General features: G+C 50.1%; 1 protein-coding gene and 1 long non-coding RNA gene across 4 annotated transcripts in view; one reads left to right on the forward strand and one right to left on the reverse strand.

Moving 5' to 3' along the window:
* Positions 1 to 21,006, forward strand: part of Galnt14 (polypeptide N-acetylgalactosaminyltransferase 14) — a 219,142-nt gene that overhangs the window by 196,283 nt on the left and 1,853 nt on the right. For all 3 annotated transcript variants that reach the window (XM_059252892.1, XM_059252894.1, XM_059252893.1), the window contains exons 10-14: positions 4,313 to 4,439; positions 6,798 to 6,890; positions 10,661 to 10,744; positions 11,245 to 11,389; positions 20,867 to 20,986. In XM_059252892.1, coding sequence (XP_059108875.1) covers positions 4,313 to 4,439; positions 6,798 to 6,890; positions 10,661 to 10,744; positions 11,245 to 11,389; positions 20,867 to 20,986 — 569 coding nt within the window. The remainder of the gene's footprint in view (positions 1 to 4,312; positions 4,440 to 6,797; positions 6,891 to 10,660; positions 10,745 to 11,244; positions 11,390 to 20,866; positions 20,987 to 21,006) is intronic.
* Positions 13,894 to 18,439, reverse strand: LOC131901824 (uncharacterized). The gene is made up of 3 exons (XR_009376900.1): positions 18,359 to 18,439; positions 15,620 to 15,790; positions 13,894 to 13,990 (listed from the first exon to the last, which is right to left on the reverse strand). It is a non-coding gene; the product is annotated as an uncharacterized LOC131901824 (long non-coding RNA).

The raw sequence follows: 21,006 nt of genomic DNA on the forward strand, positions 1-21,006 counted from the left end.
CTGCCTGGAATGCAGAGTAGATCTGGGTCTGTATGACATCCATCACCAGGGAGATGATGCAGGGGCTGACTGAACATGAACCCATGCATTCTCTCCATATGAAGACTCTGGCTCCTCCCAGCCTCACTGAAGACATGATAGCACTGTGTGAGTGCAAACCTGGAGAGCAAGGCTTCACACCTCAGCCTCTGTGGTTCAGGCATTTGTCCAAGCCCCCTGTGGGCTCACGCAGGATGGGCAGACATTCCTGAAGGCATTCATAAAACTGCCAACCAAGCGGACCTGGTTGTGTGAGCATGAGAGGTTACTCATCCTTCTGAAGTCATGGTACAGATAAAGTCAGGCTCTTTGTGCATCCTGGATTTTAAGGATTCTGCAGAATAATACTTAGAAGTCATTACACCAACCTGAAAACTCCACAGTGTGCCCCATGGATGGCCTCTTGACTCAAACGACGATACAGGGACCCATGGCAGGTCACGTATCTCTCAAAACCCCAATTACAACCATCTGGACTTGAGATTTGAGAAACCTAACTCATCCCAGGCCAAGACTCCTCTGGATGGAGCAGCTGGCCTGAAGGAGAGCTAAGTTTGGTAGGGTTGGATGTGTGACTTGATGAGGCAGAAATGGGATGGATGATTATGTGTTTGCTGCTTGTCCTACTTCTTGGGTGCCTTAAAGTCCGAAACTGTATCTGCAGGTGGACTGGCTGGTAGCAAGTGCTCAGCTCTGAGGAAGAGGGCTGCCCAGATAACAACTCGGAGTTTGGAGTCGGGAAAAGTCTATTAGTTCCTAGTGTCCTGCTGCCAGTTGTCCTAGCAGAGCAGCATTAGAAAATAAGATCATCAATAAGCACTGAGTGGGACCATTATGAAGATGGATAAGAAACTGCCTGGCCCTTAGAAGTACGGGAAGGGACCATTGTCTTCCATGGCTAAGGTCTGAAGAGTTGTGATAGTTTGAGATTTGGCACTAACACAACACATGGGAAATTGAGATGGGGGAAGATGGGCTTGGAGGAGGAGGAGAAGGGGAGGAGGAGGAGGAGGAGGAAAGAAGAAGACAGGGACTATGGGATGATGAGAGAGAGGTAGAAGAGGGAGCACGGTGACTCATGCATCGCTCATGAAGTGTCAGCGATCCCTGAAGTTGAGCACTGTATCCTGAAGTAGAGATGGGGATGCTGGCATGGAGGTTGAGTCCTTAGTGTCACCGAGTGGGCCCTGGAGTCAGACAATGAAGCACTCAGTGTTGGATAGACATCAAGGGACAGTGTCACTGAGGAATGAGAAGGAAGGGGACGAAGGGCCAGGGGATGGGACTGTTGAAGATGCGAGACTGTACATGACTGGTGGAGGGCAGGTGTCTTAGTTAGGGTTTCCATTGCTGTGCAGAGACACCATGACCATGGCAACTCTTATGAAAACTCCTAATTGGGGTGGCTCACTTACAGTTCAGAGGTTCAGTCCATTATCGTCATGGCAGCGAGCATGGTGGTATGCATGTAGACATGGTGCTGGAGAAATAGCTGAGAGTTCTACATCTTACAGGCAACAGGGAAGTTGACTGTCACACTGGACAGTATCCTGAGCCTAGGAAATGTCAAAGCCTGCTCCCCACCCCCATGATACACTTCCTCTAACAGGGCCACACCCACTCCAACAAAGCCATACCTCCTAATAGTGCCACTGTGAGATTATGGAGGCCAATTACATTCCAACTCCCACAGTAAGGGTTAGTCAACTCTGAAACAAAAGGCTGGGCAGGGGGACTGCAGGAGAAAAGGTAGCTTATAGGGTAGGGAGAATTGTGGAATTGAGGTTGCAAGAATTTGCTTTTCAACTATGGTGGGACATATGTCTCATTTGAATACATGGAAAAGAAGAGACTAGCTGAAACACATGCATCTGTTTAGAGAGAAGCTGGCACAAAGTGTGTAGCTTATATCTAGTAAGCCAGGCCATCATCTCATGTGCTGGGGCTTTATAGGGATTTCCTTTTCAGAAAGTGGAGCAGACCCTTCTTGGGGTACCTGGAGAAGAGCTGATAAGCGTGCACACCAAAAAGAAGACTCGGTCACACATGGAATGGACGGGATTCCACATCTGACCTCTGAGACCCCTGTTGTAGTGTCTGATCAAGGTGTGGGTTCCGAGAGTCACACCTCACGTAGTGGCTCACAAACACCAGGCTCAGACAGTGACCTGGCTGAATGCCAATTCGCTATATCTGGGACCTTTGAGGAGACACACAATCTCGGGTATTAAGTTAATAAGCTCCAGGGTCTCCTGTAGTGTTGGCAGAATGAGGAAGAAGCAGGAAGTGGCCTGGGAAGATGCACACCCAGGTGGGCGATGTCATTAGCGTCTGAGTTTTCAAGAGATTGCCTTCCCAAGGGTGTCTCACAATCGACGCCGCTGAGCCTCTGATGGTACTCAGTTCACAGCCGTTCTCAGAAGTCTCTTTCATCCGATGCTGGCAGCAGTTCTGTGGAGGATTTTGATGGTCTTGGTTTAACTCACAAGGAGATCAAGATCAAGCCTCGGCAAGCTGAAGCCCTCTTTCCCAAGGATGCATCTACTAGGTCACCACAGGCTTGAAAGACAAAGCCAAGTTCTTCCTGTGTCCTCTATCTGTTTTTTTTTCTGGGTGCAGCCTGGCTGGGAGAGGCAGGCAGAGCCTCAGGTACTGAAATGGCAGAGAAGGCGTGGTGTAAAGGAAGTCCTACCTGCCACAGGGGAGCCTTTGTTTTAGGAGGAGGCAGAAGGGGGCAAGAAAGGTTGCTGAGAACATGTGAGAGCAGGGAAGGGGGAGGGGGAATCCCAGGGTAGGTGCCTGCTGTGAGAGCTGGTAGGCTGGAGACACTGCAGGAGTCAGGAGGAAAGCAGAAAAGAGAGGCCATGTAAGATAACCTGGGGAGGCTGAAAGGTGAGACCCACACTGCTGGAGGTACGCTCGCTCATACATGATGAAAAGGCCCTGGGATACCTACATCCATATTCTCTGTCCCTGGACTAGGACTGCATCACAGAGGCAGCCAGTCTTGGGTATTTTTTTTTCCCTTACCGAGCCTGTCCCCACACTTGAACATCAGCGCAGAGGCATGGGCCAGGCGGGAAGCCCCACACATTAGAAATTGCTCTTTCTCCCCCTTCTACCACTGATGTGCCCAGTAGGGTGTGGGGTGGGAGAGGGAGTTTGGGTGGACTCAGGAAGGGGTGCATTGTGTACGGAGAATTTTAAAGCAGCTATACAACTGTCTGAAGATGCTTTTCACTGTCAACCACACACAGGCAGTTTCAAACAATGGCAGTGATAAAGTATTCCCCTGCTGTTTCCTACTGCTGCTACTACCATCTCCCTGATTCCCTGGGGCTGAAGTCGGGGCAAAAATCTGGCCTGGAGCCTGCTCTGAGTAGCTCCAACAGAAAAATCACACCAGCCACAGCCTTCTCTAACTCCATCCCACCCACCACCACTCAGCAGCAAACAGGAAGAGGTAGATGTACGTGTGAAACCCTGCCCTGGGGAGCATCCTCAGTAGCTCTGATTATTGCTCAGACCCTGTCTTCCTGACCTAGACTCAGTTGGCTCATGTTTACCCAGTGGGAGAGTGGCAGGCTTGGTATGGTCGGTCCAGGTGCCTTCTGCTGCGTCTTTGATGTGGTGTTTCCTACCTCATCCTGAGTCTACTCCCAACAGATATCTGGTCCCTAACTTAGAATATTATTTTTTTTTTATTCTCAAATGAATCCCTTCCTCCTCCCTCCCTCCCTCCCTCCCTCCCCCTCCTCCATTTATTTCACTGGGAAGGTGCATTGTATGTGTGCCACAGTGTTCCTGTGGAGGTCAGAAGACAACGTGTGGGAATCCATTCTTTCCTTCCGTCATGTTGGTTCTGTAGACTTAACTCGGGTCTTCAGGCTTGGTAGCAAGTACCTTTAGTGGCTTAGCTGCCTTGCCAGTCTTGTCCTCCATCTTTGTTCTGGGCATTTGTGACCATAGAGGGTGAGTGTGACTGATTTCCCACACGGGAAGCTTTGTCCCTGTATCATATCCCAAAGCAAGCCTTTTATTATCTCCCAACACATCCCACTAGGGTCTCCCCCATCTCCATGCCGTCTATTGAGCTGTTCCAGGTCCAGTCTTCATGGTGTCGGGACTTAAACCTAGATGTGCTCCCAAGCATTGGAACACACAGCCTAACTGTAGGATTTGTTCTTAGATGCCGGTGAAGCCCCAGACCCAGTATTTCAAGCCCAGTATTGAAAGATTGGCAAGTAATAGGAGAAATGTGAATGTCTTTCAGAAATCTCCTTCCGAGTATGGATGTGTGGAGGCAGCCTGGAGATCATCCCCTGCAGCCGGGTGGGGCACGTCTTCAGGAAAAAGCATCCATATGTTTTCCCTGATGGAAACGCCAACACATACATAAAGTAAGTGCATGCCCTGGCCCAATGTGTATGGACAGTATAGCAAGGCAATGGAGGCCAAGGGTTTGCAACAGAGTCTGAGCTCTGCAGGGTGGTCTGAGTTCCCTGGATGATACATGAGTTGCAGGTCTGCAACGTGGACTCTGCATTAGAGCCAAGGATTCCTTAGGGTATCGCCAAGACTTGAGAAGCCCCACCAAGCCCACCCATACCCACTTCATTCCCTGGAACCTCAGTAATTAAAGTGCCTGATTAGATCCATCCTGCAGGGCTTTGCCTATAGGTATTGGGGAAGGGGAGGGGAAACAACTGGGTCACTCCGGGAATGATTCCTGGGAAGAAGCAAGAAATGGGAAGCCAAAGAGTATATAGAGCATTGTGCCTGCTCCAGGACCTCTTGGGAGACTAGAAGAATCCAGAGGGGCATTCCTGATAACCCAGCTGCAAGGCTTCTCACCTCCATCAACACCTCACATAGATACCGAAGTCAGTGACCCCTTGCCCCTCTCTCTCTCTCTCTCTCTCTCTCTCTCTCTCTCTCTCTCTCTCTCTCTCTCTCTCTCTCCTTCATATATCTCCTTCTCAATATTTCTCCTTGTTAGTTTTCTCTTGTTAAAATATTCACACTTGTCTTTTTCCTTAGGACTTAAAAAGAACTGTATGTATATGCGGGGGGGGGGGGGGGGCGGTGCACTTGTGAATGCAGCTGCCTTTAGTGGCCAGAAGAGAGCCGAAGTTACAAGCAGTTGTACACCACCTAATGTGGTTGCTAAGAACCGATCAAATTTGAGTCCTCTGCAGGAAGGAGCAGTGCCCACGTAACTGCCGAACTGGTCTCTCTGGCCCCTGATTGTCTTAAAAATATGTTTCTCTAACTTTTGGTCCATCCTTTGGTCCTCTTGTCTCTTGACATCCAGTTACTTCACTCATCCACCTAATCCCCTTTCTTTTTTTTTTTCTTTTCTGCTGTTTGGTTCATTCATGTTGGGGAAGGGGCTTCACATCCTTTGATTTTGACTTATTTATTAATGGTGTTCATTCAGGATTTGTCGCACACGTGAATAGGTGTGTATCATATCCTGACACACCTGGCTCGGGAGGCATGGGTTTGAACAGTGTTCAAATTCTGCATCTTGCGAAGCAGAGTAGGGAAGGAGAGGATGGGGGGGGGGAGGCAGCAGGCTAGGGAGCATCAGGGAAACCAAGGCTGAGCCACCTCTGATTTCAGGTTTTGTGACTATAGAGGTAGTCAGGTGACATGACTGTGCAGGAGCCAGAGACTACCACTGGATGGGGGCTGGCCTGGGAAGCAGGACCCTGGAACTTCAGATGGTTATCCTATTTGAGGATGAGCTTTGGCCAGTAAGCATCCTTGCAGGCCAGAGGTGGGCCATTCTGGTTAGAGAAAAGAGGCACAGTGTTTGTAAAGAAGCTTCTAGCTTGCAGATAGTGAAGCCACTTGCAGGGGCTAGCCAGGTGATCTTAACTCCTTCCAGTGCCCCCAAATGCAGTTGCCTGTGCTTACGTCTCCTTTCGGATCCCAGCTCAGAAGGGTTTGCCATGCTCCTCTATCAAATGTCTGTGCTCTCAAGTAGACCTAAGAACCTGGAGGACCAAGCTAGTTTTAGTTAGACCCAAGTTCACTTTCTCTTAAGTGTGTCAGCTGCCCAGACCACCAGCCCTCATTATTTTCTGATCCTTCAGGGATCTTCCTGGGACCCCCTGACTGTTGAATGATGACAATCATTCCCTCTTCCTCTGCCTGTCCTTCTTCTATGGTTACCTTTAGGGTCAGACACAAGCAGATGTCTGATGAAAAGCCTATCATACTGGCAAAGTGTTGAAAGAGATGGCCTGACTGCTAATTCCTTGCATGTGATCATTGCTTAGGCTGTGTGTGCACTGACCTTACTCTTGAGGAGCTGAGACCTCCACATGTCCCCTGTGGGAAACTGGAGGACCTCGGAGCAAGAGCTCACTAACCAAGCAGACCCAGAGGTTAGCTGGTTCTCACAAGCCCTACCTTTGTCTTCAGAGTGACAGGCAACAAATGGATACACCTACTTCTCCTGGCCCTTTTCTGCTTTCCTGAGAGTCACCAAAGTTCAGCGTCTGGTGTGATTCCCCGCCCCCATCTGTACCTTTTGAGGAAAGGTTGTTGGTACTACCAAAGTCCTGTGTTTTGGGGTGCCTTTGGAGATGGGGCACCCTTGCTTGTGCTCCGTGTTCTAGAAACAGTGATATGAACACCTCTGTCCTGGTGGCTGCTGCCAACTTTGCCCTCGCGTGTGTATTTCAATTGGGCGTGTCCACAGATAATTCCCAGACGAGCCCCCTCTTGAGACTCCTTTATCTCCCTAGGAACACCAAGCGGACAGCTGAAGTATGGATGGACGAATACAAACAGTACTACTATGCAGCCCGGCCTTTCGCCCTGGAGAGACCCTTTGGGAAGTAAGTGTGCACTGGCTGAGGAGGGCAGAGAAGCGAGAAGGACCTCAGCTCATGGCCCATCATCACTTTAGCTGTCTCTGAAGCCTCCTCCAGGCCTAGAGTGACCACTCTGATTTCAGATCCCTCTATGCTCTACCCTGTTCTGGGTGTGCAGGGCTTTTGCCAGCTCTCCTGTGACCCTGTGCCTAGATGACCACTCCAAGAGAGGGAACTGCCTGGTAGATGGATAGTTGTTTGCAGAAAGGTAGCATGGGTTACTGGTCCCTCCAGCTTGGAATTCCTTCCTCTGCTTCTTTGTTCCTCCAAGCTTAAGCTCCACTCCTTCCGTAGAGGGGGAATGTATGCTCACATATCTTCTTTAGCAATAGTCAAGCTTCGTGGGTAAGGATGAGCGGGGAAGAAGGAATGTTTATTAAACTCTAGGTAACACTCCATGCAGAGTCTCTTTAATCTTCCCTAAGCTCTGAGAGAGGCAGTTACCTAGCCCTGTTTGATGGTAAGGAGACTGAGGTTTATGCAGAGGAGAGGACAGATCACTCCTGAAGGTTTACAACACACTGCTTCCCAAACCATGTGACCTTGCACTTCCCAGCCTCAAGCTGGCTGAAGTAAGGAAGAAACTGCAATTCCCCTTAGTTATCCTTTGTGTTCCTTGGGGAGGGGGGCAGGGCAACCATGACATTTCGTCCTGCTGGCTCCACTCACTCATTCAATAAGGTCATTGAGCAGATGGCCTTTTGAGTTCATCCCCGCACCAGAGCATTAGATGGGAGCCAGGCAAAGTGATCTGCACCTCTGACATCACAGTCCGGGCCCACCCTCCAGCCTGCTCACTCCACCTCTCCTGAGGCAGCGCATCTTGTCCACGTCACAACTCTGGGTCCACTGACCACGTCTCATCAACCTCACTTCTTCCACTTCCTCTGCACGTGGGATTCCTTCCACTCTTAATTAAAGATGGACCTCGGAAAGTTTGGTCCTCCAATCTTCTGCTGTTGTCCACCTAGTAACACCTTCCCCTACACACACACACACACACACACACATACACACACACACACACACACACACGGTGCTTTTATATCTATCTCTTCTTCCCCTGTGCACAGGCTGCTGGGCAGTCCTAGGTCACATGACCTCTCCTGGCCCTGCTCTTTCCTAACCAGCTCAAACCCACTGCTTTTATGAACCCTTCTTCACTCTCTTCCACCCCCGAGGCCACCGCCTCCTTCCTCTTGCACGGATGACATCTATTTTATGGATGAAATAGACAATATTGATTTCCCAAGACAAATCGACCCATTAGCCTAGCCACAACAGTACCATCCTTCTCGCTCTCTTTTGCCTCTGTGGACAGGTGTGCTTCCCGTATCAGTAAGCCGGCCCTCCTCTGGATGCACCATTCATGCCTGCATTCATTCATAAATCAACATTTATCATATTCCCACAGTCTGCATTCATCTCCAACCGGCTGGTGCAGGGCCCCCTCAAACTTTAATGAGCACACAGATCTCCCAGGGAGCGTGTTAAAACACGGAATCTGATTCCTGAGGTCTGTGTTTCTAATAAGCTCCCACGTGACGCTGTGCTGCTGGCGGAGGATCCTAATTCGAGGAAGAAGTTTCCACAGAGTGGTTCCCAAACTAACCTGACAGTGGAATTACCTGTGGAGCCTCAGAGCTCCTGCTGCCTGAGCTCATTCTCCAGAGGATTGGTTTTCTTGGCTTTCAAATGTGTAGAGTGTCCAGCATTGCAGACGGGGGGCACATGCCCATGTCCAGGCAACTCCTCTCTTCACAACCTCAGTTTACCTCTCCTGTATCATTCCCTTCCATGTTTACATCTACTTCTTGACTCAAAAGGGAGGGGGTGAAAGATAATACACCATCAAGCCTACTTTAAGGCGGCACTGCTCATCACCTCTACGCCTGTCTTCTGCCTGCCCAGGACCAAGCATCATGATGAAGCGGCCCACTTGTGCTGCCTTCCCCAGGCCCTGTGGCTGTTCCCACTAGGCGTAGTCCAACCCCCTCCCTTCTGGCATGCCCCTGGCTTGTAAATTTCCAGTCTTCTCTTCTGTTGTTCCTGGATCCTACCTCTTCCATCCTAACTCCATGCTTAGTTTCTTCTTCCCACCCCTGGGTGATATTGCCACATCTATTGACAGCTCTGTTTCTAACAGTAACCTTTCCTCGGGGCTGCAGTTTCTTATGCCCAAGTATCAAATGGCCACTTCTCCCTGCACGTCTCCCAGACACCTCCAGTGGAACAAGTTCTAAGCTAAACTCCTTAAGTTTGTTCCTGAATCTGTCCCTCATCCCATAGTCCCCACCCAGCACCACAAACACCTTATGTTCCTTACACCATATGTGCCAAGTCACAAGTCTGGGTATCACCCCGGCTCCTCTTCCTTGACTTGTTTGAATCATCATCATGTCCTGAGACTGATGCTTCATTCAAACCCCGAGAAGCCAGGCTCTTTCTGAACACAGAGCATCAGGCATAGCATGCCGTCTTTGTCCCGGAGGAGCTGAGAGGTCTGGTGAGGAAGTGTGCCATGAGCTTTAGGAAGTTTTGAGGCTGGGGGTGAAGCTCAATGGTAGAGCAGTTGGCTAGTGTGCATGAGGCCCTGGGTTTGAGTCCCAGCACAAGGAGGAGGGAGGTTGGGAGGAAGAGGAGGAAAAGTGGTTTGGGGGGAAGTCTTGGAGAGAAAAAGGGGTGGGAGGAAGGGGGCGGGGCAGGAGGCAAGGCTACCTCTATTGACTACCCATAGAGGACAAGGGTTGACTAGAGCTCAGGTGGGGTGGAGGTGAAAAGAAGTAGAGGATAGACCATGTCCATTCCCACCCAATTCACTAAAAGTATAATGGCACTGGGATTGTGCAGTCACCTTCTACCTGTCCTCTGCCCCCACTTCTGCTCCAACTGGCCCATTCCAGAAGCAGTGGTAAGATTTTCCTAAAGCAGCTCCGTGTCATACCCTGCCCAGGGCCCACCAAGTCCACCCCAGTGCCCTTGAGATAGAGTCGACACTCTTGAGCAGTGCCTCATGTGGATCTCTGTGGACTCACTTTCTCCTTCTGTTTTAAGGCCACCTAGAGCAGGACCCCTGCCTCACCCACCCTTTGGCTTCTCTAGATGGCTATGCTTCCTTCCACATACCAGCATCAGTAGCCACTGTTCTCTTGAGTATTATGGACCCATCAAGCAAGAGGGTACCTCCAAGGTGTCTTTATGCCCTGTCTTCAGGGCCCCGTCGACTGTGGTACATGAATCACTATCTTGTACTGCTATTCCGAAGCTGTCATGTCCCACACTGAGTGCAATGCCTGTCATGTGGAGATGCTCAGTGACTACCAGATGAACAACTGTGTGATGAGACCCCCAACACCATCCAGAGAAGAGGATGCTCTGAGGCTGGGGCCATGGGGAAGGGTATTCCAACCACAGAGGGACTGTAAGAGTAGCCCCGGAGTCCCAGCAGTGAATTATTCACAACACGCTCAGTGTTCTTGCAGCTTGGCTTTTAATGGAGATGGGAAAATACCCGCAATTCCATTTTTCAAAGAAAAGCACAAGTCTTTGGTGTCGTTTCTACATCATCAAGAGACCAAGCTAGGTGCTTTCATAGGTCTGTCTGGAACTAGAGAAATCTCTACTTGGTTCATTTCCTCAGTGTCCACTGGTGGTGGTGGGGAATTGTTGTAGATTATTGCCTCTGACGGCTGTGTTTTGTCTCCGTGTCCCACCCTCCAACCTCATCATCCCAGCATTGAGAACAGGCTGAACCTGAGGAAGAATTTGCACTGCCAGACCTTCAAGTGGTACCTGGAGAATGTCTACCCAGAACTCAGGTATGCCTATCAGCTGGAACCATAGCTAGCTACAAAAAGAGGCCCTTGTCCGGCTTGGTCTGGGACAGACATGACCAATGGCCGACTGGGGGAGAATCTTTAAGTCTATGGAAGACTGAGCAGACCGATCAGCCCTGCTTATCCTAAAGCCAGAGAATTACATTGAACTTAGTAGCCTAAGAGACTGGGCTTAGCCGATAGCAGAATCTCTCCATTGCTGGGGGTGGTACCCTAGGCCATGCTCAGAGCCGAGGATGGGTGACATAGACTCCATCCTAGAGATCAATCTGCTGTGTGGCTACTGAGGGTCCCTTGCTGCAGCACATTAACAGCGTCCTTCCCTCCTCTGAGCAGTGCCAACCTTTGTGACTACTCTAGGGGAGATGGCTGTGCCCTCTCAAAATACACCCCTAATCTGTCTAGCAGTTAGCAGCACTAATGTCAAAACAAACCAACAAAAAGCCAGTGTATTCTCATCTGTCCTCATGGCTTTCCTACAGGGTCCCCCCAGACTCCTCCATCCAGAAGGGCAACATCCGGCAGAGGCACAAGTGCCTAGAGTCTCAAAAGCAGAAAAACCACGAGACTTCACACCTCAGGCTAAGCCCCTGCACCAAGGTCCAAGGAGAAGCAGCAAAGTCGCAGGTACAGTAACTCACTGTGGTCATAGCTCTCCATGCCACGGAGAGTAGAGATGCCCAGGTTAGCCTTGGTCCCGGCTTTGGCATGACAGCAAGGGTCCAGAATGGAGGAGCAGAAGGACCCTTCTTGCTTGGCCTCTGGCTTTTCTCCACTCGGTTACCAAATACATGGAATTCCTTTGGAAGATGGCTCCCAAAATGTGTCTGCCCTTAGGAAATGGTCCAGTCATTTCACGGGAACCCCAAAGAGACTGGCAGCTGTCTCCTACCTACAGGCAGTAGACATGGGGCTGGGCCAGGCAGGGAAAGTCACACGAGCTAACTCTGCACACGTGACATGCAAAGAGGAAGAGAAGCCTGCTGCTTGTCGTTGAGACCAGAGGCCCCAATGGGGAGTCTCCCAGCTGTCTTCCAGGCCATCCTATCAGCTTTGGCTAAACCACCGCCATCCATAGCTCTATCCCTGGGCACCCTCCTGCTTCCCCTATGTCTGTGGATTGCTTGGGGCTCTTTCCAAGGAAGCTTTCCTTGTTCCTTTACTCCATTTGTCAACAGAGCACACCCTGTCCAAGTGCCGTGTTCTGCCAGTATTCCCCCTTGCGAAGCTAGGCCTGCTGTTTTCCAGGTCACTGACAAATTCACCCCCTATCTCAACCTCCATAGCCCTTGGCCAAGCACAGCCATTGCCTGACTCCCCTCTCTGCCTTGTGAACCCACAGGATCTCTGCCGCCTTCTCCTCCTGTCCGAGTTCTCGCCTCCTCGCTCCTCTCCCCACCTTTGGGATGTGTACTGAGGTTCTCAGTCCACTCTTTTTTTTGCCCCCCTCTATAAACTCTTGGAGCTGTTACCTGTATTCCCAGCTTTGACCGTCTCCTGTTTATTGATTCACAAATTCTCTGCCTTCATGCATCATTTAGTCACTCAGCGGATGTTGTTAACTCTCAAGATGCACAAGGGCAAGGCTGGGCCGCGGGAGGAAACGTGTAAGCAGCCACGGTAATCTAATCTCTGCCCCGCGAGCCTCTGTCACTGATACTATAGAAACAGAGCTGTGGGATCCAAGTGTTGTGTGAGCATTGCAAAGCTGTCCCAGGGGACTTGAAAACGGGCTTCTGTTTGGGGACGGCAGTAGAAACGGACAAGGTCAGGAAGGGAAGGGAGGGTGAGCCAGGAAATACAGCATATACTGTGACCTGGCAGGAGTATAAGGATGGGTTTTTAGGGACACTGAGGTCACAAGGTAGGGTGAGGGCAAGTAGATGTTGGGATTGGAGAGAAGCAGGACCTCAGTTACTGTCTATCTTCCGGAGGAAGTAGGTTCCCTGAGGAAGGTGAGTTTTGTCCTCATTAGTGAGACCTCTCTAAGGTCCCATTAGAGGGCTCTGGGAACAGAAGGTTCACAGTTAAGGACTCCCACCTGGACAGTGGCTCAAACACTGTGTGACTGAGGCAGTCAAACCCCTCTGTGGTTTAAACTCTACGGGTGGCCCTGAGCACCCCGGTTGCCTGGCAATGCACAAGTCTCTGCATGGGTCACGCTTTGCCCTGGTGCCATGGTTCCAATTCTCACTAGTGTTTTGACCCCTCTCCCTCCCATAGTCCCCTGTGTCTGCAGCCCACTGTGTTCTCCCCAGGGGGGGAAAAAAAACTCTTCTCATACCCCACTTTCACTTCTTCCTGCTAGCTCTCCATTTCCCCAAGACCAGCTCCGTTGACTTTGGGAACTAGGTAATTCTTTTAAAATGTCCCCATTGAGACTCTCTGTGTTAGATTATGGCCACAGCCTCTAGGTAGTCCTCCTGCCCCATCCCTCATCCCCACTTGGTGTGTGCTCTCTTAAACCATCATCCCAACCTCAGCACAGCCTCTAGCGGCTCTCTTGTTCACAAGCATCTACACTCGCAGACCTGGCTCTGGCTTGAAATGACTTTGCCAGCAGCAACAACAGCAGCAGCCTCTGCTCTAAACAGGGTAGAGGAGGTGGTGTGGGAGTTAGATTAGACTAGAAATGACAGGAAATGGGGGGTGTCGATTTTACTTTCGGTGTGGCTGCCCGGATGACGGCGACATAATTTGCTCAAGTGGCACTTTGTAAAGCATCCTGAGTAGGTGACACATCTCTCTGTGAGTCTGAGTGTGGGTGTTGCTCGTGGGAATTCCAACAGTCAGAATGTTGTCTGGCCCCTTCCCTGGGACAGGATTTGCTTGCTCTATCTCCAGCTGAGCAGAGCCTTTCTGGGACTTGCCAACTTTGGTTGCATAAGGAGGTAGGAGCGAAAGCCACCAACTCTCTGGGCCTCAGAGAGGGTCCTTTACGACCCAGTCCTAGAAGAGGTAGCAGGGTCATCTTTAACTGGAGGAGAATGGCCCATCCCAGCTGCCCTTCAGATGACCTTCCTGAGGTAGGAGGAAGGCACACAATGCCAGGCACTTGGGGCCATGATGGAAAGGCCTGTAGGTACACGGTGCTCTCTCCTCGAGGCAGTGGTAGGCTGCCACTCAGCTTTGCTTTGCGATAAGGGCTGGTCTGCACGACTTTCAGATGCTCGATTACTGTTAACCTCCGCACACGGGATGCGTAGCATCCAGGTACCATATTACCTGCTGGGGAGACAAAGTGGGCTCATTCAGAATTAGACACAGCCCCCTTCTCCGAGGGTGCACAGCCCAGCAGCAGGATCGGGCTTCACTTTCAGGTACTCAGAAGGAAATCCACATAGCTATTTCAGCTAACATCATTGCCGTGAAACGAACCCATGTGTGCATCCGTTATATATCTTTGCAGGACCGACTCGTGATCTTTTCTCTTCTTATTAGGATCCTCTTCCTTGTTCCTCCCTCATAAATCTCTGTTGTTATCATCCTTCATCTCTGTCTGCAAACCTCGGGCACCAGTGGGGTTCCTTTCCCCCTAACACAGTTCTGCCCCTCCCTATCTTCGTCTCCACTACCTTTCTCGACTTGGCCTGTCAAGAGGGGGGGGGACCTCTACCCTTGGACTCCTTCAGCGTCTCTTCCTGCACCCACCTCTTCAGTCACTGCGCATCCATAGCAAGGGAGTGATACAAGAACCAGATGAAGTAGGTATTACTCCCTACCCCTACTTCACAGCTGATGCCACCACGGCTCCCAGAGGTTAACTGGGGTTACACACTAGTGGTGACCCCTACACACACTAACTCTATCCAGCAGTTCTCTGAGGCTTTTTTACAGCCAAGTCACGGTTCCAGAGCTTTATTAGATGTTTAGTCATGGGAGAAGACACCTGTGTGTGACATTCCTCTTCAAGGTTATAAATATTAAAACGGTTAACCAGCTCCATCTTGACAGGAAAAAGCTGGCAAGAGGGTCTTGGTTATAGACAATTTCCAGTGACAAGTTCTAAAGCAAAAGTCATTCCTCCGTAAGAAGGTCTGGAGTCAGTAGAGAACAGTATCCTCCCTAACATTTATGAAAGTTTGGGCAAGAGCGTGACTTGGGGGGGGGGGGGTCTATGTTCTACAAATGCCACACCATATTCCAGAGACACATGTTATACTAGCTTACTGCATTTCCCTGGCTCCAGTTTCTTCCCATTTCTGGCTCTGTCCTACATAATGAACTCTAAGCTTTTATATTCAAGTATTATATTGAAAGCCTAGGGGTGTGTGTGTGTGTGTGTGTGTAAATATATATACAGCCTACCCTGAGAGGACAAACCCAGGCAATGGATCAAGGCAGACCCTGAGATCAGGCTGGAGCCACTGGGTGGGTGTTCTAGGACCCTGAATTATGGAGAATAGGACAAGGAGGTCCAAGTTCTATCTCTAGCTGACATTCACTCGCCAGGTAGGTAAAACCCAGGCACTGGGATGTCCTCATGCCTGCAACAATACTCCCTTGATTTAGTTTGGTTTGTTTTTGTTGGCAGGGCTGGAGATCAAACCCCAGAGTCTTATGGTTCTCTAACCATGCTACATGCCCAGCATGAAGGCTATTTAACTATTTAATCCGGTAGTTCTTTTTTTTTTGGTTTTTCAAGACAGGGTTTCTCTGTGTAGTTTTGGTGCCCGTCCTGGATCTCGCTCTGTAGATCAGGCTGGCCTCAAGCTCACAGAGATCCGCCTGGCTCTGCCTCCTTGAGTGCTGGGATTAAAGGCGTGCACCACCACCTCCCGGCCCGGTAGTTCTAATCATTGTTCTCCATCCACACCAGCCCATCCATCCCACACCCTGCCTCACCTTGCTGCTTACTGGCTTGGCTTGTCATCCTTTGGAGAAAAATGCTGAATTCCAATGTTTCAAAGATACTGGCAAACTGGTGCCCTGGGGTATTGCAACAGGCATACATCATGCATTCGAAAAACCGGTGAAGCCCCAGAAGTCTCTAGGCTAATACTTTTCTTCTTAGCTTCACTGAAATCTCTAGGGAAAAAAAATGTCCATGAAAGGTAGAAAGAAGACAGATGCTCCACTCTTGTTTCAATTCCAAATTAAATGAGGGAAACATAAGACAGTTTGCACTGTATTCTCCCCCTGCCCAGCCAGTGGTTGAGGCTCCCAATTTGTGGAGCAGAAGGCAGCACCTGGGAACCCCAAGGGTGGGTGTGATTGAAAGTGCTCGGCAGATCAGCAGGCACACGGACACCTCCAGGGTCGAGATCTCAAGTCTGCAGTGGAACAAGCTGCCAGCCCGTTGCCTCCTGCCCCCTCTTCCTCAGAGTTCCTCGCCACAGCCTGGGAATGGCCCCTCAAAAGCACGGTGACAGCCAGTTCTCTAGGATGCTTTCCAAAGGAGCATATCTCTCTTGTCTCACTCTGAGTCACTGGCGTCACCATCGGAAACAGTAACCAAACCTTTGCTCAATGGAGATCACTATTCTGAATATGCACGTATTAGCCATATAGTCTATATAGTGGCCCTCTTGCTAGAGGGCCTAGTAGTCTCTTCATATTGTACATGAGGTTGCAGAAGTAATTCGCCAAGAGTCTACAAAGTTGTTAAGCCAGTGGGCAGTTACCCCGGAGCCCAACCCTGGGATACAACCAACCAAAGTGGGTATGCGCCTTTATTCCCACGTACAAGTGTTTCCAGCAGTGTAGGAGAAGACATGAAGGAAACAAAGGGAAAAACCTCGAGCATGAGTCGAGTGAAGATCCCAGTCAAGAGAAATGTACTTCTAGGAATCTGCCGGCTCACCCTGCTGCCTCCGGGCTGGGAGCCATCTCTAAGGTGGAGATGAAGTTTGTGCCTGTGCAGCCAAGGAAGAGAGTGAGCCCAGCACGGCCTGCCAGCCATTTGTGCCGTTGTAACACCCAATGCTGCCCTCCCTCCACGACTGGTCCCTTAGGGATCTTGTACTGAATGAGCGGTGTTGCTGGATCTGGTTCATTTGTTCCAGGCATCTGTCTGAAAGGAACCCTTCAAGGGCGTGTTCATGGCCTGACAGGCTTGCCTGTGTGGTCGACAGAGAACATCTGGTGGCCCTGATGTCCTCTACATGGGTCCCATCTCATCTGAGGAGAGCTCCTGTGCAGACGTGAGCCCAGAAGCTGCTCCTGATTTTGCTCAGGGTAAACCATCGACCGCTTTGATCCTCACTTCCATGACACGGTGCCCTAAGTAAACCTGAACATGGAGGGGCTCGAACCAGCCAAGCTCTTGAGAGGCTCTAACCTCAGCAAGGATTGCTGAATCCTGTCTCGTGCCCACTCTGTTTTCTCTGGTGTTCAATATTCACTTCGCAGAAGACATTTAGAAACACGGAACTCACGGACCATCATCAGTAAAGGACATTGGCTCCTGCTTACTAATGACCCAGTCACCTCACGTTTCTACGCCGATTGGTTTGTGGCTCCTCACCCAACATTCCTTCGCATGAGGATGGACACACCACTCTTGGAGCTAGTACACAAAGCCAGGGCCAGGATCTGGGGTATGTGCTCAGCAGGGATGATCTTGTTTACTCCTCACCATAGCCCCTCAGATGGTCCATGTGCTGTTTTCACCCCCACTTGACAGCTTGGGTAAGCTAGGCCCATGGACACTAACCAGGGTGTACATGAACGATACCTTAGAGTTTAGGTGTCGGCCTGCAGACTATCTCATGATAGCTTCAGCGTGACTGTCCCTAGGACTAGATCATTCTTTGTTGTAGGGATTGTTCTGTGTCTTGTAGGATATTTAGCATTGTCCCTGCCCACCTCACTAAATGCCTATAGAACCTAGTCTTTTTTCACTATTTTTTATTTATTTTTATTTAAAAAAATTTCTTGTTCATTTTACATACCATCTCCAATTCCCCCTCCATCTCCTTCTTCCACCCCCCTCTCCCCCGCATCTCACCGCCCATCCACTCCTCAGAGGGGGTAAGGCCTCCCTTGGGTAGTCAACAAAGTCTGGCATATCAAGTTGAGGCAGGGCCTAGCCCCTCCCCGTTGCATCAAGGCCGAACAAGGTATCCCACCATAGGGAATGGGCTCCAGAAAGCCAGTTCATGCATCTGGGATGGTCTTAATAATCCAGAAATGTCTCCAGATACTTGCCAGATATTTCTTCAATGAGGTATAGAGCAAAGTCTCTTTGCTCTAGGCTGATGTTTTCCTGTCTGTCAGAGGATGGGGCCCTGGGTCATTCCAAGATCAGCACCTCTGCCCGGCATCACCCTTGCCCTTCCCTCTCTAAGTTCTTATAGCATCTTAAGAAAAATCTTTCCTCCTTAATTTCATCCAGCTCAAAACAGTAAGTCCCAGGCCAGGTACCACTGTGGTCCCTTTGCATCCCAGGTTTCCCAGCTGCAGCCCCGGGACATGTGCCTGAGAGAGAAGGCTACTGTTCTCGCTGTCAGACACTGTGTTCTAGCCACGGCAGGGAGCATGTCCTCTGAGTACAGTTTCCCTGCTCTAACAGACTGGCAAAGGAATCCAAAGACCACAGGTGAACCTCTATCCTCAGCCCATTCACATCAGCCCCTAGATGGGTCCTTGGCTTACCTTCCCTGGGGGTGGAGAGGGACATCCTTCATGAACAGCACTTCTGCCAGGCTCTGAATGGAGCCATCCATAGAGGGCCCTACAATCCTTAATGGAGGACAGATCTGGCTGAGTATTCCTGCTGCCAGCTTTCCAGTTATTTGTTTTCTGGAGCTGGGGACTGAACTCAGTCCCTTGCTTGCTAGGCAAACACGCTACCAGTCAGCTAAACCCCAGTCCTCCCCTCAATGACTGCCTTCTTAGGGTACATTTCTGATTCAGGATTCATTTAATAAACCTGTTCGTCGCCAGTTCCTCTGGGAAGTGTGAGGGACACAGAATGGGACACGGACACTTTGCTTTTAGTTCCTCCTACCCACCTGCTCCCTGACTTCTGCTTCCCATTTCTCCTCTTTCTTCTTGCATATGAGGTCAGAGATCAGCCCTCCTCTGGGAGACTAAATGTCAGGAAAACCCCAGAAAGTATACTTGTGTAAAAGTGTGTGTGTGTGTATGTGTGTGTAATGTATGTGTATGTATGAGCAGCAAGCACTACTCTTAACCACAGGGCCAATTCTCTAGCCTCCTTGCATAAGGACTTTTATGATGGCTTCCTGTTCGCAGGCCCCTCTTGCAGACCCTTAGAGTGACTTTCTTAGACCCCAGCCCCGGTGTGCTCTGGTGTGCCTCTTCTCAAGAGGCATTTCTGCATGTGAAGTCTCAGATGCCACTTCTAGGTGTTAAAAAAGGAAAGACTGGCAAGGTGTGTTTTTAGGAACTGTGGTGTGTTTTAAGTTCCTGTGTTTAATCCCTTTAACGCTTTTAACAGAAACAATGTAACACCATGTATATTGTGGTGATCTTATGATAATGACAGGATTTATTTTTGAAATGTTAATTTGTGCTTCCCAGTGGGCTACAGAGCAATAACAGAAGAGACTAACTCATTTTTCCATCACGGATTTAAGCCTTCTTTTCAGGGGAGGGTAAAAAATCTAATAGATTTCAGGCCAGTGGTCCTGTGGGTCCACAAATAATGGCTCCCTGTAGCTCTGCCCTTGGACACAGCCCTTGGGCCTTTATCCTTCCCACAAGGAGAAATATTCTCAGTCCCAAATGCAGATTACCATTCTAGATCACACACTCCTGGTGCCTAGGACACCAGAGTCATCTGTCCAATGCCCCAGACCAGTCTCAAGACCCATGGGGACTTCATGCCTGGCTTTGGCCTCTCAAGTGGATTAAGTCACCAGTACTCATATCTAGACTCAAAGGGGACCATTTAGGGAATGCCTATGCCCAAATATACAGGCTAGAGGTGGGAAGAGAAGGGAACATGCAGCCTAGAAGCCAACACTACGTGTGTCTCAGTGCCTAGTATGACATTCACGAGGCATGGTGTCCTGTATTTATACTCTTGTCTCAACTCCCATAAGATGTTAGGGGTGGCCCCCCACGAGGAGGTCAGGGCATAAAGAAGACAGACCAGAAAGCGGTGTCATCCCTAATATGAGAATTGAAATCAGAGGATGAGTACAGGTGAAACACTTCACGGACACTTGGCCCTAGAGCTGCAAGCTGTCTGCTCTCCCTTGGCTGTGGTCAAGAAGGAGCTCGTGAGTGGCCTGATCCAAAGATGGAAGGCCACTTCACACACAGGGATGTAATGGAGAGAAGATACAGCCCTTGGCGGGAGTCCCCTCTGAAACCTCCGTTGGAGACTAATCCTGAATCGTCTTCACTGCATGATGAAGGAAAAGGGCAGTTGTTACCTCTTTCCCAACCCGAGAGAAAAACCTCTGTTGTCAGTTTGGCAACAGTTATACCCTGGCTTGCTGCCTCCCACCTTGGGAACTAGAGAGTGCTTGTCACGCAATCCGCCACTTTGGTGTCTTGCAATGACTGCACAGAACACCCCTGTTCCCTATTCCATCAGATCTCCAGCTTGCTGATCTGGTCTCTCTACTTCCCCCCCTGCAGGGGTGGAAGGGCCAAACCCTTTGCTATGCTGGCGTGTTAGACTGTGCACACTTTTAAGTAATGTTACTCTGTACAACTCTCTTCTTTCCCGCCTGACTCGTCTCCATCACCTCCCTTGAGTGTTTCCTTCCCCTTTACCCTTCCATCTGCCTCTTATCATAGCTTTCATGTTCTCAAGGCACTGACTTGGAATCCTGTCAAAGAAGAGGGGACATCCTAAAGACATCTGGGGCAGAGGGAAGCCTGTCTGGTAGCTGTCTGAAATGTTAAATGTCAGCAACAAACTCCCATGGAGACATTATCTTCAAGTAGACACTGGAGATCATGTAGATCAGCTAGGGTGTTGAGGCTGCTGCCCAGAGTCAGAATTATGTTGCAACTTCCAGCATACACCATGGCTCAGGACCCAACATGGGGTGTGGGGACAGAGAGTTCATGGCAGTGTAAACTCCTAGCCTTTGTCATGAATGAGTCATCACACATAGGCATGGTGGTACCCCACAGATAGTGGCTGCCCCGTTCCTGAGTAAATCTCCTTGGTCTCCTCAGGTGTGGGCGTTCACATACACCCAGCAGATCATCCAGGAAGAGCTGTGCCTATCTGTTGTCACCCTGTTCCCTGGTGCCCCGGTGGTTCTTGTTCTGTGCAAGAATGGGGATGAAAGGCAGGTGAGTGCTCCGTAGGCCCT

The sequence above is a fragment of the Peromyscus eremicus genome, unplaced genomic scaffold (genome assembly GCF_949786415.1).
Source record: "Peromyscus eremicus unplaced genomic scaffold, PerEre_H2_v1 PerEre#2#unplaced_466, whole genome shotgun sequence".
Classification (NCBI taxonomy): domain Eukaryota; kingdom Metazoa; phylum Chordata; class Mammalia; order Rodentia; family Cricetidae; genus Peromyscus; species Peromyscus eremicus.